The sequence below is a fragment of the Passer domesticus genome, chromosome 19 (genome assembly GCF_036417665.1).
Source record: "Passer domesticus isolate bPasDom1 chromosome 19, bPasDom1.hap1, whole genome shotgun sequence".
Taxonomy (NCBI): domain Eukaryota; kingdom Metazoa; phylum Chordata; class Aves; order Passeriformes; family Passeridae; genus Passer; species Passer domesticus.
The window spans coordinates 5,141,326-5,159,234 of NC_087492.1; the positions used below are offsets into that span (position 1 = coordinate 5,141,326).

At 52.5% G+C, this 17,909-nt stretch overlaps 1 protein-coding gene across 1 annotated transcript in view; it reads right to left on the bottom strand.

Annotated features, from left to right (window-relative positions):
* The window catches only part of LOC135283797 (leucine-rich repeat-containing protein 75A-like), a 57,856-nt gene extending 40,316 nt beyond the window's left edge, over positions 1-17,540 (bottom strand). Inside the window, exon 1 of the mRNA XM_064394900.1 lies at positions 16,782-17,540. Coding sequence (XP_064250970.1) covers positions 16,782-17,045 — 264 coding nt within the window. The 5' untranslated portion in view covers positions 17,046-17,540. The remainder of the gene's footprint in view (positions 1-16,781) is intronic.
* Between the last annotated feature and the right edge of the window lie 369 nt (positions 17,541-17,909).

The following is a 17,909-nucleotide window of genomic DNA, read 5'->3' on the forward strand; positions in this document are numbered from 1 at the left end:
GAACTTCACCAATTTCTCATCCCTTCTGCCCTGGGACCAGCAGCTCTCAGGGCTGCAGAGGAACTCCTGCCCCAGCCTCGACCACATTGTGCTGCCAGCTCCCAGCTGCAAAAAAACCCTAATTTTCACTTGCAAAAGCCTTCTAGATCCCTGCTGGAAAACGGACTTGGAGGACAGGCTGCCTATTATCTCCTGTCAGGGAAGGAGCCAGAGCTGCCACCTCAGCTCAGGGTGCTGTCAATTCATATGAGGATGGTGATTCATCCTGCTCGGAGACAGCTGGGCTGACTCAGGCCCTGGATGAGCTTGTCTCTCTCATTTACCTGCCAAGAAAAGCCCCTCTAATTAGCTGATCCTAGACATTCAGTGTTGAGGCGACTGGAGCAGGAAAATCCCCCTCGTGCTGCTCTCACCTTTGTTTCCCAGCACAGCGAGCACGGAGCTCTGCGTGGTTTTCCTGCCCCCTCTCCCAGCCAAAATCAGCCCCATCTGTTCTGCAGCTGATCACCCATCCATATTAGTTAGATTTTTATTATTTGCCTCAGCACCCCATGGTTTTTTTTGGAGGCAACCCAAGGCTCAGACAACTCTTGTCCTTGGGAGGTGACAGGAGATGCCTGATGGCCACTAAAGATTTTTATTTGTGTGTCTCCTACCCTGCCCTCACAAGCAGTAAATCCACAAACAACCCTAAAATAAGTATTTACAGGAACAAAAGAGAAAAACAGAACTGGGATCCTTGCAGGAAGGGGGAAGAGACTCAAAGGCAGAGGATGGCAGTGTCAGATGGGGAGGAATCCCTCACCCTCATCGTTTCCACTGCCTGTGAGAGAAGGATGCTCTCAATGCTGCCTGGGCTTGCAGCAAGTGAGCAGCTCCTGGGACAAGAGCAGCATTCCAATCACACAATTCCCTGCCTGGAATCACAGACCAGGCTCCCCACCCCCCCTCCAGCTGATGGGAGTTGTTGGATCAACACAGAGCCCTTGGTGCAGTCTGCTCCTCACCCCCAGGTACAGCATCTCATGAGCCAGACACCCCAGCTCTGCACATCCCTGCTGGGAAAAGAGCCCAAAAAGCCTCACCCAGGTGGCCCAGCCTCAGGGATGAACCAAACAGGCACCAAGGCTGGTGCTGCCTGTCCATCCTGCCACCCCCTGTCCCTCCCCAGGTGACTCTGCTGTCACCACTCCTGTTAAACCCTGGGGAAGGGGCAGGGGTCTCACAGGTGATGAAGGTCCTCTGAGTTCAGGGGAATTGGGAGGGAAGAAAGAACAGATCCCAGCAAGGGAAGGAGCAGGATTTGGCTGTGGAAAGCCCTGCATGGCAGAACAGATGCTCTGCAGCTGGGCCAGATGGTCCCCAGCTGCTGTCAGGGATTCTGCCTGGGACAGGACAGGGGATCCTGCTGGACCTGAGCTTTGCTGATGGGATGGAGGATGCAGGAAAGCTCAGCCCTGGTCTAACAGAGCAAATGAGACACTGGGAGTCCTCACCTCTCACTGCTCTAATCCAGCCCCTTCTCCCTTCACAATTAACACAACCCTGCATGAGCTGCCAGGCTCTGCCATTAATTCTAAACCAGGCTCTGCTTAGGAAGGAATCAGGATTTATGGTCCTGGCCCAGCAGCTGTCAGCAGGAGAGGCTTCAGGAGGAGGCCAGCGTGGGTCTCCTGATGTACAGCAGGTTAAAAGCCCTCTCTGAGCCCATCCTGACCTGCTGTTCCCAGGAGCAGCAGAAACAGAAGGAATTGCAAATCTCACTTAAAACAACACACTTGCTTTTTTATCCACTCCAAAAATGTTTCTTTTGATGGCTGCCCTTGCCCTCCTCAGACAGCAGAGCTGTTGCAATCCAACAATAGAAAAAAGTTGAAAATATTGGAGTATTGATCAGTGCAGCCAAAAATCCTGAGGTGGGGATTGCCCACAGCTATCCAGGGGTTTTGTTTTGATGCCCAGCCCTGGGAAACACTCCCACGCCCTCCCCCAGAACCTGCAGCACCAATGAAGATGTTCCTGCCTCACCTGGAAGCCTCCTGGACCCAGCAGAAATCAATCCACTCCTGCACACACAATGAGAGGCTGCAACCCAAGAACTGCTCTCTGAAAGCTGCTCCCACTTCCAAGCCCTGAGCTGATTATTATTGCATCAGCCATGCAGGGATGCATTGTTAATGCTCAATGGATGCTAAACTCCGCTTCAAAAGGATGGAATTTCGGGGTGGGAGACTCTAGGAATGTTTTGGCATCCTTTAATAGGTGCTGGAATAAAGCCTCAGATACTTCTGATAGAGAAAATAAGCATCAGTGATTCCTCAGCACAGCTCTCTCCCAGAGTTATTCAATGGAAGTAATTGAAGGCATCTCTGAGAGACACAAATATTCAATTAACTCTCCAAACTGGCTGCTGTGGAATAATGCAAGCATGACAAAAAGATAATTTAAGTGAACAAATTGCAGCTGACTCCTATAAAATCATGCCAAACCTTTTTTTTTTTTTTTGGGGCCATTTACACCATTGCAGGAGCCTGGGTGAGAGGAGCACAGGGAAAAAAAAATGGTTTTGGATCAATAGCAGTACCTGCACCTACCAAAATCCAGGCATATCCCTGGATTTTTACCAGCAAAGAGAGTGGGATTACTCAGCCCAAGAATCTGGCTGAGTGTCACTGCAGGAATTAGGAGATTTTGGAAGGTAAAGATTTAGAAGGAGCAAGACACAGAGAGATTTTAGCATAAAGCAAAAGAGGAGGAAGCAGGGTTGAACAAAACAATGAAATAAAAGCTCCCTGACCCTTTTTTGTATTAAAATTTATCCTCAGGAACAGCCTATTCCATGAGACCACTTAGTACCTTCCCAACAGTTAAAAGGGAATTCCAGCAAAGGAGAAAAACCAACCCAATCCCACAGCACCAAACTAATTTTCTGAATTAAGACAAAGCAACAGGAGTGGAATAAAAATAAAGATTTCTCCAAGGAAGCCAGCATCACCCAAGTAATTAATATGGACAACATGAATTCCAATTCTTTCATTTGCAAATCCAGCATCCCCAGTTAATCTCAAGCATGGACAAAGTCCATTAATAAAGCAGATTCCTGTAATGGGATTCAAAGCAATGTCAAATCAATAAATTAAAAAAAAAATGTGTGGTTAAATAATCTACACTTTGCATAATAACATCAGCGCTGTGATGCTGGGTGTTTAAGTGGAGACAAATTCCAGAGCAATCCCAGCAGAAATACCCAGCAAGAAAATCAGACTGAGGTGGGAAGAGCTCTCTGTTCAGGGGTGAAATCCATGAGCCAAGGGAAAATCTGCCTCACACTCCATGAAAGCTCTCCTGAGCAGCCCCACACAGAGCTGGGAGCTCCCCAAGCAGCTTTCCAAAGAGTGAGGGGGGATGATCTCCCTAAAAATCCTTTCTCAACCCCTCTGGCCTCACCCTGGGTGAATCCTGAGCAGGATGTGCCAGGTGTGAATCCAGCAGCCCCTGGCAGGACCTTCCCTGTGCCCCCACTGCCAGCTCAGATGAATTTACTGACCAATCCACTGCCTTTTGGGGCACCTTTGATGCCTCACAGCTCCCTGCAGAGAGCTGAACAAAAGGAGAAACTGAGTCACAGGAAGCCAAACCCACACCCCAGACTGGCCCTGCTCCCCATTCCCAAACCCTTCCAGCTGGGAGGCCACAGCTCTGCTCTCCTCCTCCTCTGGGATATCTCCTCTCAGGCTTGCCAAGTCAGAAAACCACTTAAATACCTGATTAACTACAAGCACATGTTTAAATCCCACTGGAGCCAAAGGGCTTGGATTAGCAGAGTGCTTCGTGCAGGTTTTTGTTCAGCAAAACTTCTTCCCTCCACCCAGCTCCCCTCCCAAGGAAGGAGGGGGACACCCCAGAGTGAGATGCAGCTCAAGTGAGCAGTGGAGGAAGCATTTTGCACAAAATCAGGGAATGAGATCCCAGGGGACACAGGCTGGGCTGATGGAGAGTGCTCTGCCCTCCAGAGCCAGCAAACATTTCCAGTAAGTGCCATTAAAATTCTCTTTATTTCACCACACACCAGGCTCCAGAAAGGCCAGAGGGTGGTGGCTGCTGGTCCTGAGCCCCAGAGATGTGACAGATTAACCCAAAAATGGCCTGAGAGCCTCTGTGCCTGGCTGAGAAGGGAAATCCACCCCAGGTTTCACTGAACAGACCCAGGTAATAAACAGCTTTTCTGCTGGGCCCTGTTTGTGGGGTCAGGGTCCCCTGTGAGGGACAGGGCTGCCCTCTGCACCCCAAACCCACAGGACCCCCACAGCAGGCAAGGAGGAGCAGGAACATCCCTCCTGCCCACGTCCTGCAGTTTCACATCCTCTTTTCAGCAATAGAAGGTGCCAACCCCCCCCTCCCCACCACTAAAATCCAAATATTTCTGCTTTGTTTGACAGCCGGGGCCATTAAATTGCTGTTGTTGATATTCCATTTCCCAGTGGAGATGCCAGAGCAGCTCGGGAGGACGAGACACAAAACACACCTTGGCCCAGGGAGCTCCTGCCAGGGAAGCAGAGCCTGTGATGGATCTGTGGCCCCAGGAGGAGAAGGAGCCACGAGCTGGGTGATGAAAACCACGCCTGGAGCTCACTTTGCAGGAGAGGATCCACGGCAAAGCTGCTGCTCCCACTGCTGAGTCACAGCTGCTGTGCAGGATTAGGAGTTTCCTCCCATCTGGGGCTTCTGCCCGTTGGGGTGAGCCCCAAAACACACCAGGAACGAGGCAGGGAGCAGCTCCAGAGCAGGAACATCAGCAAAGCACCCGTGTCTCCGTGCCCTGGGATATTCCCTTCATTCCCCACAAAGTGACACCAGCCCAGGGAGAAGCCTGGGATGCCACGGGTAACAGAGCACCCTGCTAATCCCTCCTGCTTCCCCAGGGTGGCTGAGCCTTCCTGGGGACACCCAGCTGGATCCCACGGAACGCTGTGGCCATGGATATTCCCACAGGTGCCAGAACAAAGTCTGTGGCTGGCAGCTCCTGCTCCCAGGTCTGGCATTGCAAGCCCAGAACATTGATTTTCCAGCTCCAAAACAGCCAGCACTGATATTTTTTTACACCAGCAGCTCCTCCTGAAGTTAACAGCAGAGGAAGAAGAACCCCAGAAACTTTCAGGACACAGCACCAAATCCTCAATCTCGTTTCCCAGCTACAACCACGGGGCTGAATAATCCCTGAAACCTGATGTAGGATGATGAGCTGAGCAAGAGGAAAGCCAGGATGAGCTCATTGTGCTGAGCCTACCCTTCCCTGCTCCAGTCCCACCGGGACATCCACAGCCCTGGGCTGGAATTCCTCCACGAGCAGCTGATTTCAATAGCATTAAAACATGACTAACACAGACCTTGAGCTGGTTCTAAAGTGGAGGAGCCACTGGTGGGTGGTGAATCAGACACCTCCAGCCTCACACACGCGAGATGTGGGGTGGCATTCAGCACCCAGTGACACCAAACCTGCCCTGGGACCTTCTCCCCGTGCCAAGAAATGCCAGAAATTCGTGGCTGGAAGAAAGATTCCCTTTTGCAAGGCATGAAACAGGAAGAAAAAAACCTTGGTTTTCTCTGAAGACCCACAGGCTCGTCTAAAATCACCAGTGACAAGTAAATAGGTTGGAAAAAGCTCTCTCTGAGAGCCAGGCTGACTCAATCTGTGTTATCTTTTCCCTTTTTACTTTATCTTCCCTGATGTGCCTGCTCAGGAAGAGATAAGGAGCAGCTGCTCTTGTGGCCCTGCCACTTCTGTGCACTTCATTCCTGTTCTTGGGAATTCCCTGCTTCCCTTCCCCTTTGCTAGAGGGATGCTCAGCCCTTCTGCTCCATTCCCTCTGAAAAATGAGGAGTAGAGAAGCTTTTCCCTGGTACAGAATAATTCCCTGGGAATTATTTAGGGTGGAAAAGCTCAAGTCTGGCCATTAACCCACCACTAAACCATGTCCCCACATCCCACAAACCCCTCCAGGGATGGGGATTCCAGCGTTTCCCTGGTGGCACAGCCACATCCTGGTGGCTCTGGGATGGGAACATCCAGAGCTGGAACATCCAGGGGAGCTTGGTCAGTGCTGGGTCCCACCAGGATTTTGCAAAATGTCATCCCATCCTCCTGCAATCAATGGAATGATCTCAGCCTGTGGGAATGGCACTGTATTCCTGCCTTTGGGAATATTCCAGGCTCCTGTATTTTTGCCCTCTTCCAAAGGGAGGGCACAAAAGCAAACACAAGTCCCTTTGGAAAATAAAGTTGATTTATGTGATGCGGCACTAAAAGGTCTTTTTTTTAAAAAAAGATATTTCAGGAGAAGAGTTTAGCTGATTTATTTTCTTTCAGGAAAGGAGTTTTTCTGATTTATTTTCTTTGTGTTGGTGCAGAACAGCAGCTGATGGGCAAGAGGTGAAAGCACCCCAAGCAGAGATTCCTCCCCACATTTCAGGGAGTTCATCCCATCCAAGGACTGCTTTACATCTAAAAAAGGATGGAGAAGTTTATCACAGCCAAAACTTGCACTGCTGCAAGGCTGACCCCGTCACCTGCACCGTGCCAGATTCTCCATCCTCCTCCTCTGGACACCAACGGGGTGGGAAGGAAACCAGAGGGAAAACCAAGCTGTGCAAGGAGAGCCCAGGAAAGCACCAGAGCTGCTCCTGTTTTACAGTAAAGCCTTTCCACTGAATGACCAGTGCCATGGACTGGGAAGTCAGCTTTGGGATGTTTTCCCCTGCCAAGAAATGCCAGGAATTCCTGCCTGGAAGTGGTACAGCTCCAGCAGCTGGTCCCCACGTGGGAGCAGGGCCGTGCTGGATGCTGCACACCCACAGCCCTGCTGTTTACGAGGCACCCAGGCCCTTTACAGGGATGCACACATCCTAAATCCAGGAAAACCCGGAGTCCTGGCAGCTCGTGGGGCTGCTGCCACCTTTGTTCTAAAGCAGCAAGGCAAGAGAGAAGAATGCCATGGAAAGGACTGGAGTTTTACACTGAAAAAGGAGATGTTGCAGAGCAGATGTTGTGCACGTCCACCTGAGACACGTTCCCCCTTCCCAAATCCACAAATCTGTGCAAAAGACTGGTTTGGGTTGGAAGGGACCTTAAAGCTCATCTCATTCCCACTCCTCTGCCATGGGCAGGGACACCTCCCTTCCATAGACCAGGGAGCTCCAAGCTGGCCTTGGGCACTTCCAGGGATGGAACAGCCACAGCAGCTCTGGGCACCCTGTGCCAGGGCCTCCCCACCCTCCCAGGGAACAACTCCTTCCCAACATCCCACCCAAACTTCCCCTCTGCCAGCCTGAAGCCCTGGCAGCCTCTCTGAATCACCCACACTGCTGACACTGTGTTTTTAGGGTATCTGGTGAAGATTCCAGCTCTAATCCAGAGAGAGGATGAGAAGCAGAGCCCCAGACTCAGCAGGAGCAGCTCCACACCTGCAGCCACCAGGGTCCTGCTCCAAATTCCCCTCCAAATCCAGCACACCCAGCCCAGCTGTGCTGGCCAGGCACTCCGTGACCATTGAGCAGCCTGGGAATGGCACACACACAACAAAACACCGATTTTGGAACTGCTGAGAGGAGGCTTTCCTCTTCAAACACCCACAGGAAACTGGGGAAGGGAATGGATGAGACCATCAGCATGGGCAAATCACCCTCGTTTTTTGCAGGCTGGCTCAAAAGTCTCCCCTTTCCCATCCTGAGACTCAACCCGTGCTGTGCCTACACCACAGGGAGCTGGGAACCTCACCCTGACTTGGATCAACAAAGGAAAGTCAGTTTTGGGGATGAAGGGAAGAAATGAAGCCCTTCCCACGTTTTATGCCATGCTTGTGTGGTTTGATTTGCAGCATCAGATTTTGAACCATCAGGTAGAGCAGGGCTGGGATTTGCTATTTGATATTTGAAGAAGGTTGGAAGGTAAAATATTTCTTGAAGGCTTTCACAGCAACTTCCCTGCCTGTCTGGCACCAGGGAATTTGGATGCTCCTTTGAGGATCCACCTTGGCATGTGCCTCCAAACTGGAGGTGGGATCCTCCCAGCTGGCTCAGCCTCTCCAGGGAAACCCAAAAGTAAAGGATTTGGGCTCATCAAAGTCACCAGGAAATGCCCAAACTTGCTAAGGAAGAATTAATGACTGAGCTGCCCAAGGATTCAATTCAGTAATATTAAAATTCAATTAATGCTGCTCTATAAAATAGCTTTAAACATTAAATACGTTTACTTTAAACCACCCAGATTTCAAACCAGCAATTTGATGCCAACCTCTGGTCAGGCTTTAATTTTAAAATTTAAAAAATTATTTAATTTTAAACAGCTCCTGTTAGCCCAGGTAGGCAGGACATGGCTGCCAATGATTTCAGGGAAGTCAGTGATAAAAACAACCAGAAAAGAGTGAAGTGCAAACACAGCTTTGGGGAGAGTTTGGCTCTCTCACAAGGACAAAGAAAACATCTTAATTTCAGTTAATTCAAATGCTTCACTCCATGATCTTAAGGTTCTGTTCCAGTTTCAAGGATTTTCATTCACTTAGTCCGGTTTAACACTGAATTTCAGCAAGTCAATGAAAAAATCAAAAGTATGAAGGAGAAATGCACATTTTCCAATCTGCAAGTAAAATTTCAACCTGAGAGACCAAGATCTGTAATTATGGTGACCAGAAGTGCAATTCACGATGCACAATTAATACTCCACTTAATGAATCAACCAGTTTTAAATGCAAAACCTGATTTGAGACATTTCCTTTGTTTGCTTTCTTATCCAGCATATTTGGAGTGTATTAACTGATCAAAAAACATTAAAAACCACTTTTCTGCTCTTTAAACTTGCCTTCATTTCCCTGTAACTCGAGTCAGAAATACAAAAGGATCAATCAATAAATCAATCCTCTAAACCCCAAATTCACCATTTCCCACCAGAATAAAACCACACAAAATTCCTCACCCAGCCACACAGCTGCCTAAATAAATGTCCCCAGATACAGCAGGCTCCCTCCTCAGAAAAGGAAGTATCCAATTACACCAAGCAGAAGCAGCTTTTTACAACCAAACAGGAAAACGTCCTCTTTCTTACAGAATGATCCCCAAAAAAATCCTAACCACACAGAAAAAAAGGGCTGCTTAAATCAAGATTTAATCCAATCCTCATGATTTTGGCTTGATGTAAATAATGAGTGTAGATCATTAATATTCTCATCCCAAATTGTTTTTCTGCAAGCCCAGGAAGCTCACAGAGACATTTGGGAGCAAGATTTCCCCCAAATCCTTTCTGGAGAGGGGAGAACTGTATCCAAATGAAGATAAATGGAAATAAATGGAAATAAATGGAAATAAATGGAGGGGTTCTGGGATGAACCAAGGCTTTGGGGCTGTTTGCCAAGGTTTGAGTCCTGTTTCTGCAGAGATTTGGGTTTCTCTGCCCTGATTTTGGGAAGCTCAGGCTGAACCTGGGGCTGGAGTTTGTTCAACACCAACCAAACGTGGGGCAGAGGCTGCAGCAGCTTCAGTTCATCCTTGTGCAGGGAATTGGGGTTTTTTATTGAGGTCCAACCCCCCCAGCTCCTGTATCCCACTTCCCACGGGGGTGGGGATGCCCCAAACCCCAAAGCAGCCCCAGAGCTGCTCTGCAGCAGGGTGGGAACAGGGACAGAGATGTCCCAGGAAAAACCCTCAGCACATCCCCGGCCAAAACAACCATTTCCCACCACAGTGTGCTCTCCTTCCTCTGCAGCCTTTGCTTTCCCCTGCTGGGATTTCACTGCTGTGCCAAGATCCTGGCCTTGGGGAGGGCGGGGGTGAAGGAACAGCCCTGCAGAACAAGGCAGGAATTATCTGCTCCCAGCCCCACACTGGGCTCATCCCCTGGGACAGGGGAAGAGGCAGCTCTGGGAATTTCCCAGCCATGGGACTGGGGCTCCTGGCTCAAAGCCCTGTGCTCTCCCACCCAGGGGATGGATCTCTGCACAAAGGGAGGTGAAGGCACAGGAACTGCTCAAAGTTTTAGTCTCGTGTTTTCCAAGCTCGTCCTTGGAGTGGGAGGAAGGCACAGCCAGAGCTCGCTCACCTCGGTGTGCTCTGCATGCTGGAGGGCTGAAAACAGAGCTGCAGCTCCCACAGAACTGCAGCTCCTGTCCCTGACACCCATTCCCTCCCTTTCTGTGCCTAAACAGAAAGCAAGGAGCTGAAAAACCCAGCACACAAATCCCCATCCTCCAAAAACCCCTGCTCCTGCTCCAGGCTGGCTGCTTGGGCTCTCCTTTAATGAGCCAGCCTTCATTTCCACACAACTGCTGTTAGAACTGGAATTAACACAGCTGCCAGGCAGTGCCTCACTGGGACATCCCCCAAATGCAACCCTGAGCACTTCTGGGAATGGGCAGCAGCAGGAGCTGGACTGGGAAGCTGCTCAGAAAGCAATGCCACAGGCAAGGGGACATTCAGGGACTGAAATCAGCAGCCAGCAGCAGGACCCAGGGCTGGGGAGGAGCAGACCCCAAGGAAAATCTCCATGGTTTTCCAACAAGGACTTTGGAAAAGGCAGAAACATCTCGTAAAGAAACCCTCCCCCAATATCAAACCCTGCAAAGCAGGACAGCCAGGACTCTGGGAGATGATTGTGATATAAAGAGCCCTGAGGAAGGAGATTTCCACTGAGACACCCAAAGGCAGGAGGAAAAGGCAGCTCCCTCCCCTGGGCTCTGCTCCCTGCCCAGGCTCTCTCCAGAGCTCAAAGCCTGGCACAAAGGAAGTGCCTCTGACTCTGAAAGACACCAAGGCTGAAAGATAAAGAGTCTTGAAGAGATCTGAGAATGCTGGAAAGCTCCAAGCAGCTCCTGCTCCCCAGCAGCAAGGTCAGAGCCAGGAGTAATTGGAGCTAAAACCTTCGGCCTGGAGAGGAATGGAATGGACAATTTGCTTTTCCTTTTACAGGCAAGATTAAATTTACCATGCAGTGATCTTTTCTACAAAATTTGAAGGAGAAGGAGGCTGAGACAGAGACACAGAGAAAGAGAAATGGAATCAGGCATTAAATCATATCAGGCATTTGGCCAGGACCTGAAGATGTTGAATACTAAAAAAATTCCACACTGCTTGTAGGAGAATGAAATGAATATTAATACATAACCACCTCCCTCAGCTAAGAGAAGGCCACAGCCACAAATCCCCTGACACACCAAACAATGAAGCTGCAATACACTGAATTTCAGGTGCATCAGCCCCATTCCTGCCCAGAGCACAGCCCCATGGCAGAGCTGGGATGTGCAGGGAGGGCTGTGCCCACACACCCACGCTGCCAGGGGAGCAGACAGCCTCACACTCCCGGCTTTCACAGGCTGAAGGAAGATAAAAAGGAAAAGAGAGGGGGGAAAAAGGTGTATGCCAGGCTGTCTGCAGCCCCAAGCTGCTGCATTTCATATCAGGTGTGAAAACAGCAGAGCCTGGGCGGGGGGAAGACACATTCCTGCTATTATATAAGCAGAGAAAGTGCTGAACAGGGGCTGGGGTGGAACAGCAACCATTAACTTGTGTCAGCTTGGAGATTCTGTGTGCAGTGAGGGCACAGGCAGGACCTGATCCCCTGTTCCAGGTGCCCACAGCCCAGCCCAGCCTAACCCAGCCCAGCCTAACCCAGTCCCCACCCTTTATCACATCCCAGCTCTCCCAGCCTTCCTCTCCCCCAAAAAACCACATTTCCCCCAAGAGGAGCAGCAGCAGCCACCTTCCAGGGGGTTCATTAAATCATTAAATCCAATCCTGTGCCTGCACATCCACTGCAAATGCCACTGAAGGATGGAAGAGGCAAAGTGAGGGAGCATCTTACAGCAGGGCAGGGCTTGGGAACACCAGAGACCCTTTTTGGGGCAGGAAACACCCCAAATATCAGAGATATTTGCTGTCAGTGCCTCCAGCAGCCTAAGGGTTAAAAAGCATTGGGAGCCCTGGTGGGGTTTCAGCAGCAGCCTGAGGCAGAGGAAATGAGGGCTCATCCCAAAGCCACCCCACTCAGAGCAGGGTTACCCAACTTCCACCCTGGGGCCCTGCTGCAGCCCGCCCTCAGCCCCAGCAGCTCCCAGCTGAGGAAAAACAACCCCAATCCTGCAAAATTCCTCATCCCTGTCCTCTGCCGGCAGCCAGAGGAGCCCAGGGACCCCAGGCTGGGTCACCTCAGGTGCATCAGCTGCTCTGAGCAGGCAGGAGAAGGGACCAGGTGTTCATTTGTGGGGCAAACACAGCAGTGCTGAGCTCCTGAACATTCCTGGGATGGCTCCCATGGGGATGCTGCCCCACGGCTGGGGTGCACAGGCCCAGGGGCAAGCACTGAGTCCAGCCACAAATATTTTAATTTTTTCTCTGCTCTTGTGTCTCAAGGAGGAAGTCACAGGAGCCCAAAGTGAGCTGTCTCCATCAGTATTTTTAATTTTTTAAATGTTTTGCTATCCCCAACGGTCAAGCCCCTCTTACAAAGAAAATATTCATCATTAATTAATTAATTAAACATCCCTGCGCCACACAGTTCCCAGGCTGCTCAGGTCATGTCTGCTCCCCACAAACTCTGGCTGGAAAATCCCCCTGGGATGGGGCAGGGGCACAGCTGCACCCACAGCAGGGGATGTTTGTGGGATAACCTCAGGGTTTTGTGGGATAAACCTCAGGGTTTTCAGGGATAAACCCCAGGGATCCCAGGCTGGACCACAGCCAGGAGGGGCTGCCACAGGGGCTGCAATGTTTGGTGGGCACAGAGCACGTTTGCTCCCAGCCCTTTCCTGCAAATGGGATTTTTTTTTTGTGGTGTTTTTGCCCATTTGGGGCCTCTCCCTGCCCTCCACACCCCAGCACTGCCCACCCCAGGCTGGCACGGCACAGAATCCACCTTGCAAGTGGTGCCACACCTTGGACCTTGGCATTTGGCTTCTGGCCACACCCAGGCATTTACTGCCACACTCTGCTGCTTTCTCTGCCCCCTTTCCACTGAATTCCTGGAACTGCTGCCCACCTGCCCCGTGCAGATGATGCTCAGATCTGCTGGATTCCTCCTCCTCCTCCTCCTCCCCTCTCCCCCAGCCCCAGAACAGCAGCAGGAGCTCCACGTCCAGCCATAACCAATGGCAAATTCCTTGAGTGCAACGTAATGTGCTGGGAAGCGCTTCCCCATCTCGCCTGGGAAAAGCGATCCTCTGGCAGCAGGGAGGAGGAAAACATGCTTTGTTTTACAAATCCTCTCCCCAGCAGGAGAGACACTCCCAGAATTTAATATACTGACAGCGCTTGGCTGCCTTAACCACTGAAACTCAGCAGTATGGGGGAGAAAATAAAAGAGTAAAAATAAAAAGTGCCACTCTCTGTAAGGCTAAATCCTAGCCTGCTCTGCAGCTGGTGGTACTGGGAATAGTGGAGCTGGAATTCTCCCACCTGGATGGAGTGAGGGGTCTGAGAGTGGGTTCCCATGTCCCAAGTGTTGGACACCCTGAATAAATTCATTTTTTAGCCTCTCCCTGCAGCAGCTCCCTGTTGGAAAGCAGGGAAGATGCTGCCAGGTAAACCTGGGAAGTCACTTCATGGCAGATAAATTCCAAGTTATTCCGTGCAGGAATTACTTCCAGCAGCTCCCTCAGGTCACTAGCAAGCCTCTGGCAACCCACAACACCAGCCTAAAGCAAATGTTAATTATTTCAGTGTCTTTCCACTGCATTTATGCCAAAGGCATCCTCCCTGCAGCACCGTGAGGGAAAACACCTCGGCCAAGGAGAGCAGCAGGCACTTGCTGGGATTTGGGGGATTTGAATTTTGCAGTGTGGGGTTTGGGCTCCAGAGCAGAAAGAAGGAAAAAGAAATGAGTGTTCTGTGTCTCAGGAGCTCGATGTTAAATTAGCCTGGCTGTGCCAGAGGAGCACAAACCCTTTGGAATGGCTGCTGGCAGCAGGAATAACAGGAGTGTTATTTTGGGGGCAGGCAGTGGGATCAAATTGCCTCCACAGCAGAGACCACTGCTGACCTCTCTGAGGAAGCAAAGGCTGTCTGCTCTTCATGCTTTTTATATTTTTAAACAACAACAACAAAAAAACCCACTCTGTATCTCAGTATTTTATAGTTGTTTGCAACCTCCAGGCAATCCCAGAAACACAAATTAATCCTTACAGGAGCCTGTAAGGAGAACAACACAGCTCCCACCTCAGGGGAGGGAGAAGGATGGATAAATTCTAAATAAATTCTAAGTAAATGGGTGGAATGCCAAGGCCACAGTGGACATTGGTGCCAGTGGTGGGACTGGAAGGGCAGGAGTTGCTCCAGCAGGTTTAAAATGCAGCATTGCAGCCCTGCCCTGCTTATCAAACACAGCTTTTGTGGGAGCAAAAAAAGCCCCCCAAACCTTGTCTTGAATAGGGTGTTATGTCACAGAGACCTGAAAAACAAAGATTTTCAGCTCTGGCCATGTGCTCATCCTGCTCCAAAAAAACCTGTGGAGCCTCTCCAAAGGCAGGGATGCTGTCACCCACCCCTCAGCAGCACGCTGGGCTGGCTTCAGAGCCAGCTGAAGTCAGTGGAAAGGCTCCCAGTGACCTAAATGCCTGGGATTTAAAAAAATCTCTGCTGAGAGCTGGGCACCAGGTCACTGGGTTTGCTGGGAAAACCCCAGTTTTGCTGGAAAACACCGAGTTTTACAGCAGCACCTACATGGAGCACAGTCCCTCTGCGGGGGACACCCTAAAAAGGTTCAGGGAAAAGTCTCTGCCCCACCAGGCTCATCCATCCACCCCTTTCCACAGGGGGAAGCTCGTCCTTCTCCCCAAGTCCTCCCTTTCAGGCTGAGACACTCCCAGGGCTCAGCTCTGGAAGGCTCCTGCTGGAGTGGGAACGACCAGTGCCCTCCTAAAGCATCCCCTCCCAAACCCAGCTGCTGGAAAAGCCCAGAGCAGCCAGGATTTGTTCAGTGGGGCATCCCACATTCCCTCCCTGGAGGCAGGGATTAATATCACCTCATTAAAAACCTGCCTGGAGTCTATTATAGTATCTAGGACAAAGAGTTCTCTATTTTGACACTCTAAGATATATTTTATCAGAGCGAGCTCTTCAGAGACACTCACTGCCAGAGATGCACCTGACTGTAACAGGTTCCTTGCTTCCCCCAGCAGTTTAAGATTCATTTTTAGCTTTTTCTTCCCAATCTCCAGCGAGGTGAGAGGGTTCCCCCGTGGTCAGGTTTGTCATTAGGGCGTCCATGGTGACACATCCCAGCTCCCTCACTCTGCACACAGAGTGAGGACAGACCTGAGCATCGCTGAGAAAAACCAGTCTGGAGCCAGGGAGAACGTGAGAGTGATTCCTGGCACTTTGCAGGCCCCAAGATTTATTTTTTGGGGAGGTGTTTGAGATAAACACCCTCTAAAATTAGCACCTGCCCTTCTGCCAGCTCCAATGGGCTGCGACAACGATAAAGATTTGGCGTGGCTGAGAGGGTGCAACATTTGGGCTCTGATCTGCTGCCCAACTCAACCCCCACGGTCCCACAGATCCCAAATGGAGAGGTCACTGTCCCAGGGAATTCCACCCCCAACTCCCAGAGAGGCAGCACACTCATCTCAGGAAAAGCATTTTATCCCGAAGTTGAAAGTGGGGAGAGTTTTCTATTAAAAAAACCCAGAAATCATAGGACACAGTTCAGATTTCTCAGCTGGGCTGCTCTAAAGATAACCCTAAACCTGCAGGGCAGAGGGAGAAATGGAAGTGGGCTGAATGGGGACATGCCCCAGACAACACATCCACTGGCTGAAAAGTTACCTGGGCCAGAAAATGGGGGGAGGAAATGCTATCAGCAAAAAACCCGCTAGCAGCAAACCCCAAACCCAAAATCCCAAAAGAAAACCAGACTGGACCGTCCCATGGCCAGACTATAGGGCAGGAAAGCAGCTCCCATGCCCAGCAGAGATCGGAACAACTTTTCCCCGGGTGGCAGAACTGGTTACACCGAGCAGCCCAGGGAGAAAACAAACCCGGGCTGGAAGATGGATCTGCTCTAGGTTTGCATGGAAAACTCGCTGCTCCTCAAAGCCCTGCGCACCCCAGAGCCTTGAAAACGCCCAGAGCACTCGGGGGTTTTTATCAGCACCTATCAGCAGGAAAGATTAAATGCTAATTTGCTTTTCTGTTTGCTCACAGCAACTTTCCGTCCTGTTGCTTCCCAGCTAATGCCCAGCTCAAACAGATTTTTTCAAGGCAAAAGGTCTCGGGCTCCCTGCAATTAATTCCCCACTTCCCCAGAGCTTCTCGTTCCTCCCAGCCTCAGTCAACACCAGCAAAACTCCACCAGGCGATTGTGCGCCAAAAAGATAAAAAAGCAACGCTGCCAGCTCTGGGTATTTCTAAGCCAGCAAGAACAGAGCTGATTCTCAAAAGCTGCCAGCTCCAATTGCCTCGGCGCTTTCACGGAGCTGCCTGAAACACCAAACTTTTGGAAAGTTGAGTGGGAACCACTCTGAGTAAGCTGCAAACCCCAGAGCCACCAGCAAGAAAGGGAAGGGGGGAAAAATACACCCGGCAGCGTTTGCTCGCTGCAGACAAGGCAGAGCAGCTCCCCGGGGGTATTTCCCCCTCTGTGACACCCTGACCACCCTGCAGCTCCTCAGCCACTTCCCCAAAACTGCGCCGGGCGAGTCGGAGCCGCAGGCGCGGAGCGTGGCCCCGAAAGCAGCACGGCGAGCTGCTGCTCGGCTCTTCCCCCAGCGCAGCCCCTTCCCCCGGGGAAAGCCGCCCATGCTCACCTGCCGCAGGTTCTTCAGCAGCTCGGTGGCCTCCTCCTGCCTGCCCTGCTTGACCAGCAGCAGCATGTCCTGGATCATGCAGATCCGCCGGTGGTACGGGGGCAGGCTGGCGCCGGCGCCCTTCCCGAACTTCTCGCCCGACTTGGCCACCAGGGAAGCCAGGAAATCCCCCCTTTCCCTGGGGGCCACCTTCTTGCGGTGGTGGCCCGGGGGGCTCTCCCCGGCGCTGCCCGGCTGGCAGCCCTTGGTCTGCTTGGTGCCCATGGCCAGCGGCTCCCGCAGCCCGGGGCCGCATGCAAGGGGCGGCGAGCGCGGGGGGCACCGAGGGGGCCGGGGGATGCACGAAGGGGGCCGGGGGATGCACGAAGAAGGGGTGGGAGGCGCGGGAGGTTCCGAGGATGCCCGGGGGGCTCAGCAGAGGGCTCGCTGCCCGGCGGCGGGGCGGCTCCGCTCCGGCAGGCGGAGGATGGGGCGGCTGCCGCCGGCCGGGAGGAGCCGCGGCTCGGCCCCTCCGCTCCGCTCCATCGCCGGCAGAGGCAGAACCGCCGGATCCGGGCAGCTCCGGGCAGCTCCGGGCGCTGCCTCGGCGAAGCGGCGGCGGCTCCTCCGCGCAGCCTCCTCCCGCTGCCGAGGGGTCCCCCGGGGGTCCCCCCGGGCGCGGGGGGCGGCGGCCGAGGCTCGGGGGCAACTGTTGCGCTCCGGGGGCTCCCCCGGAGGCGGCGCGGCTCGGCTCGGCTCGGCCCGGCCGGCTCGGGGCGCTCGGAGCGGGGAGAGCCGGGGGAGGGCCGGGGGCGGGCACCGTGCACCGAGGCAGGGCTTGCGGAGGAAGCCGCGGCCGGACGGGGCTCGTCCTTCCTTCCCCGCGGGCCGGGGGCTCCGCACGCCCCGCGGGGGATGCTCCGGGCGGGGCAGCGGGGACGGGCAGGCGGCACCCGCGGGGCATCCCCGCCGGGGTTCCCGGGGAGGGATTCCCGCTGCAGCCTCATCGCCCGGGGGATTCGATGGCGTTCGGTCCCTCGGGGATGTGCCCTGTCCCCTGCGGGTGATGCTGGCGCTCCGCGCTGCCACGCCGAGCCTGGCTGCTCCCGCACCCGCTGCCCTGCCTCTCCTGCAGCCCTGCTGCCCGTC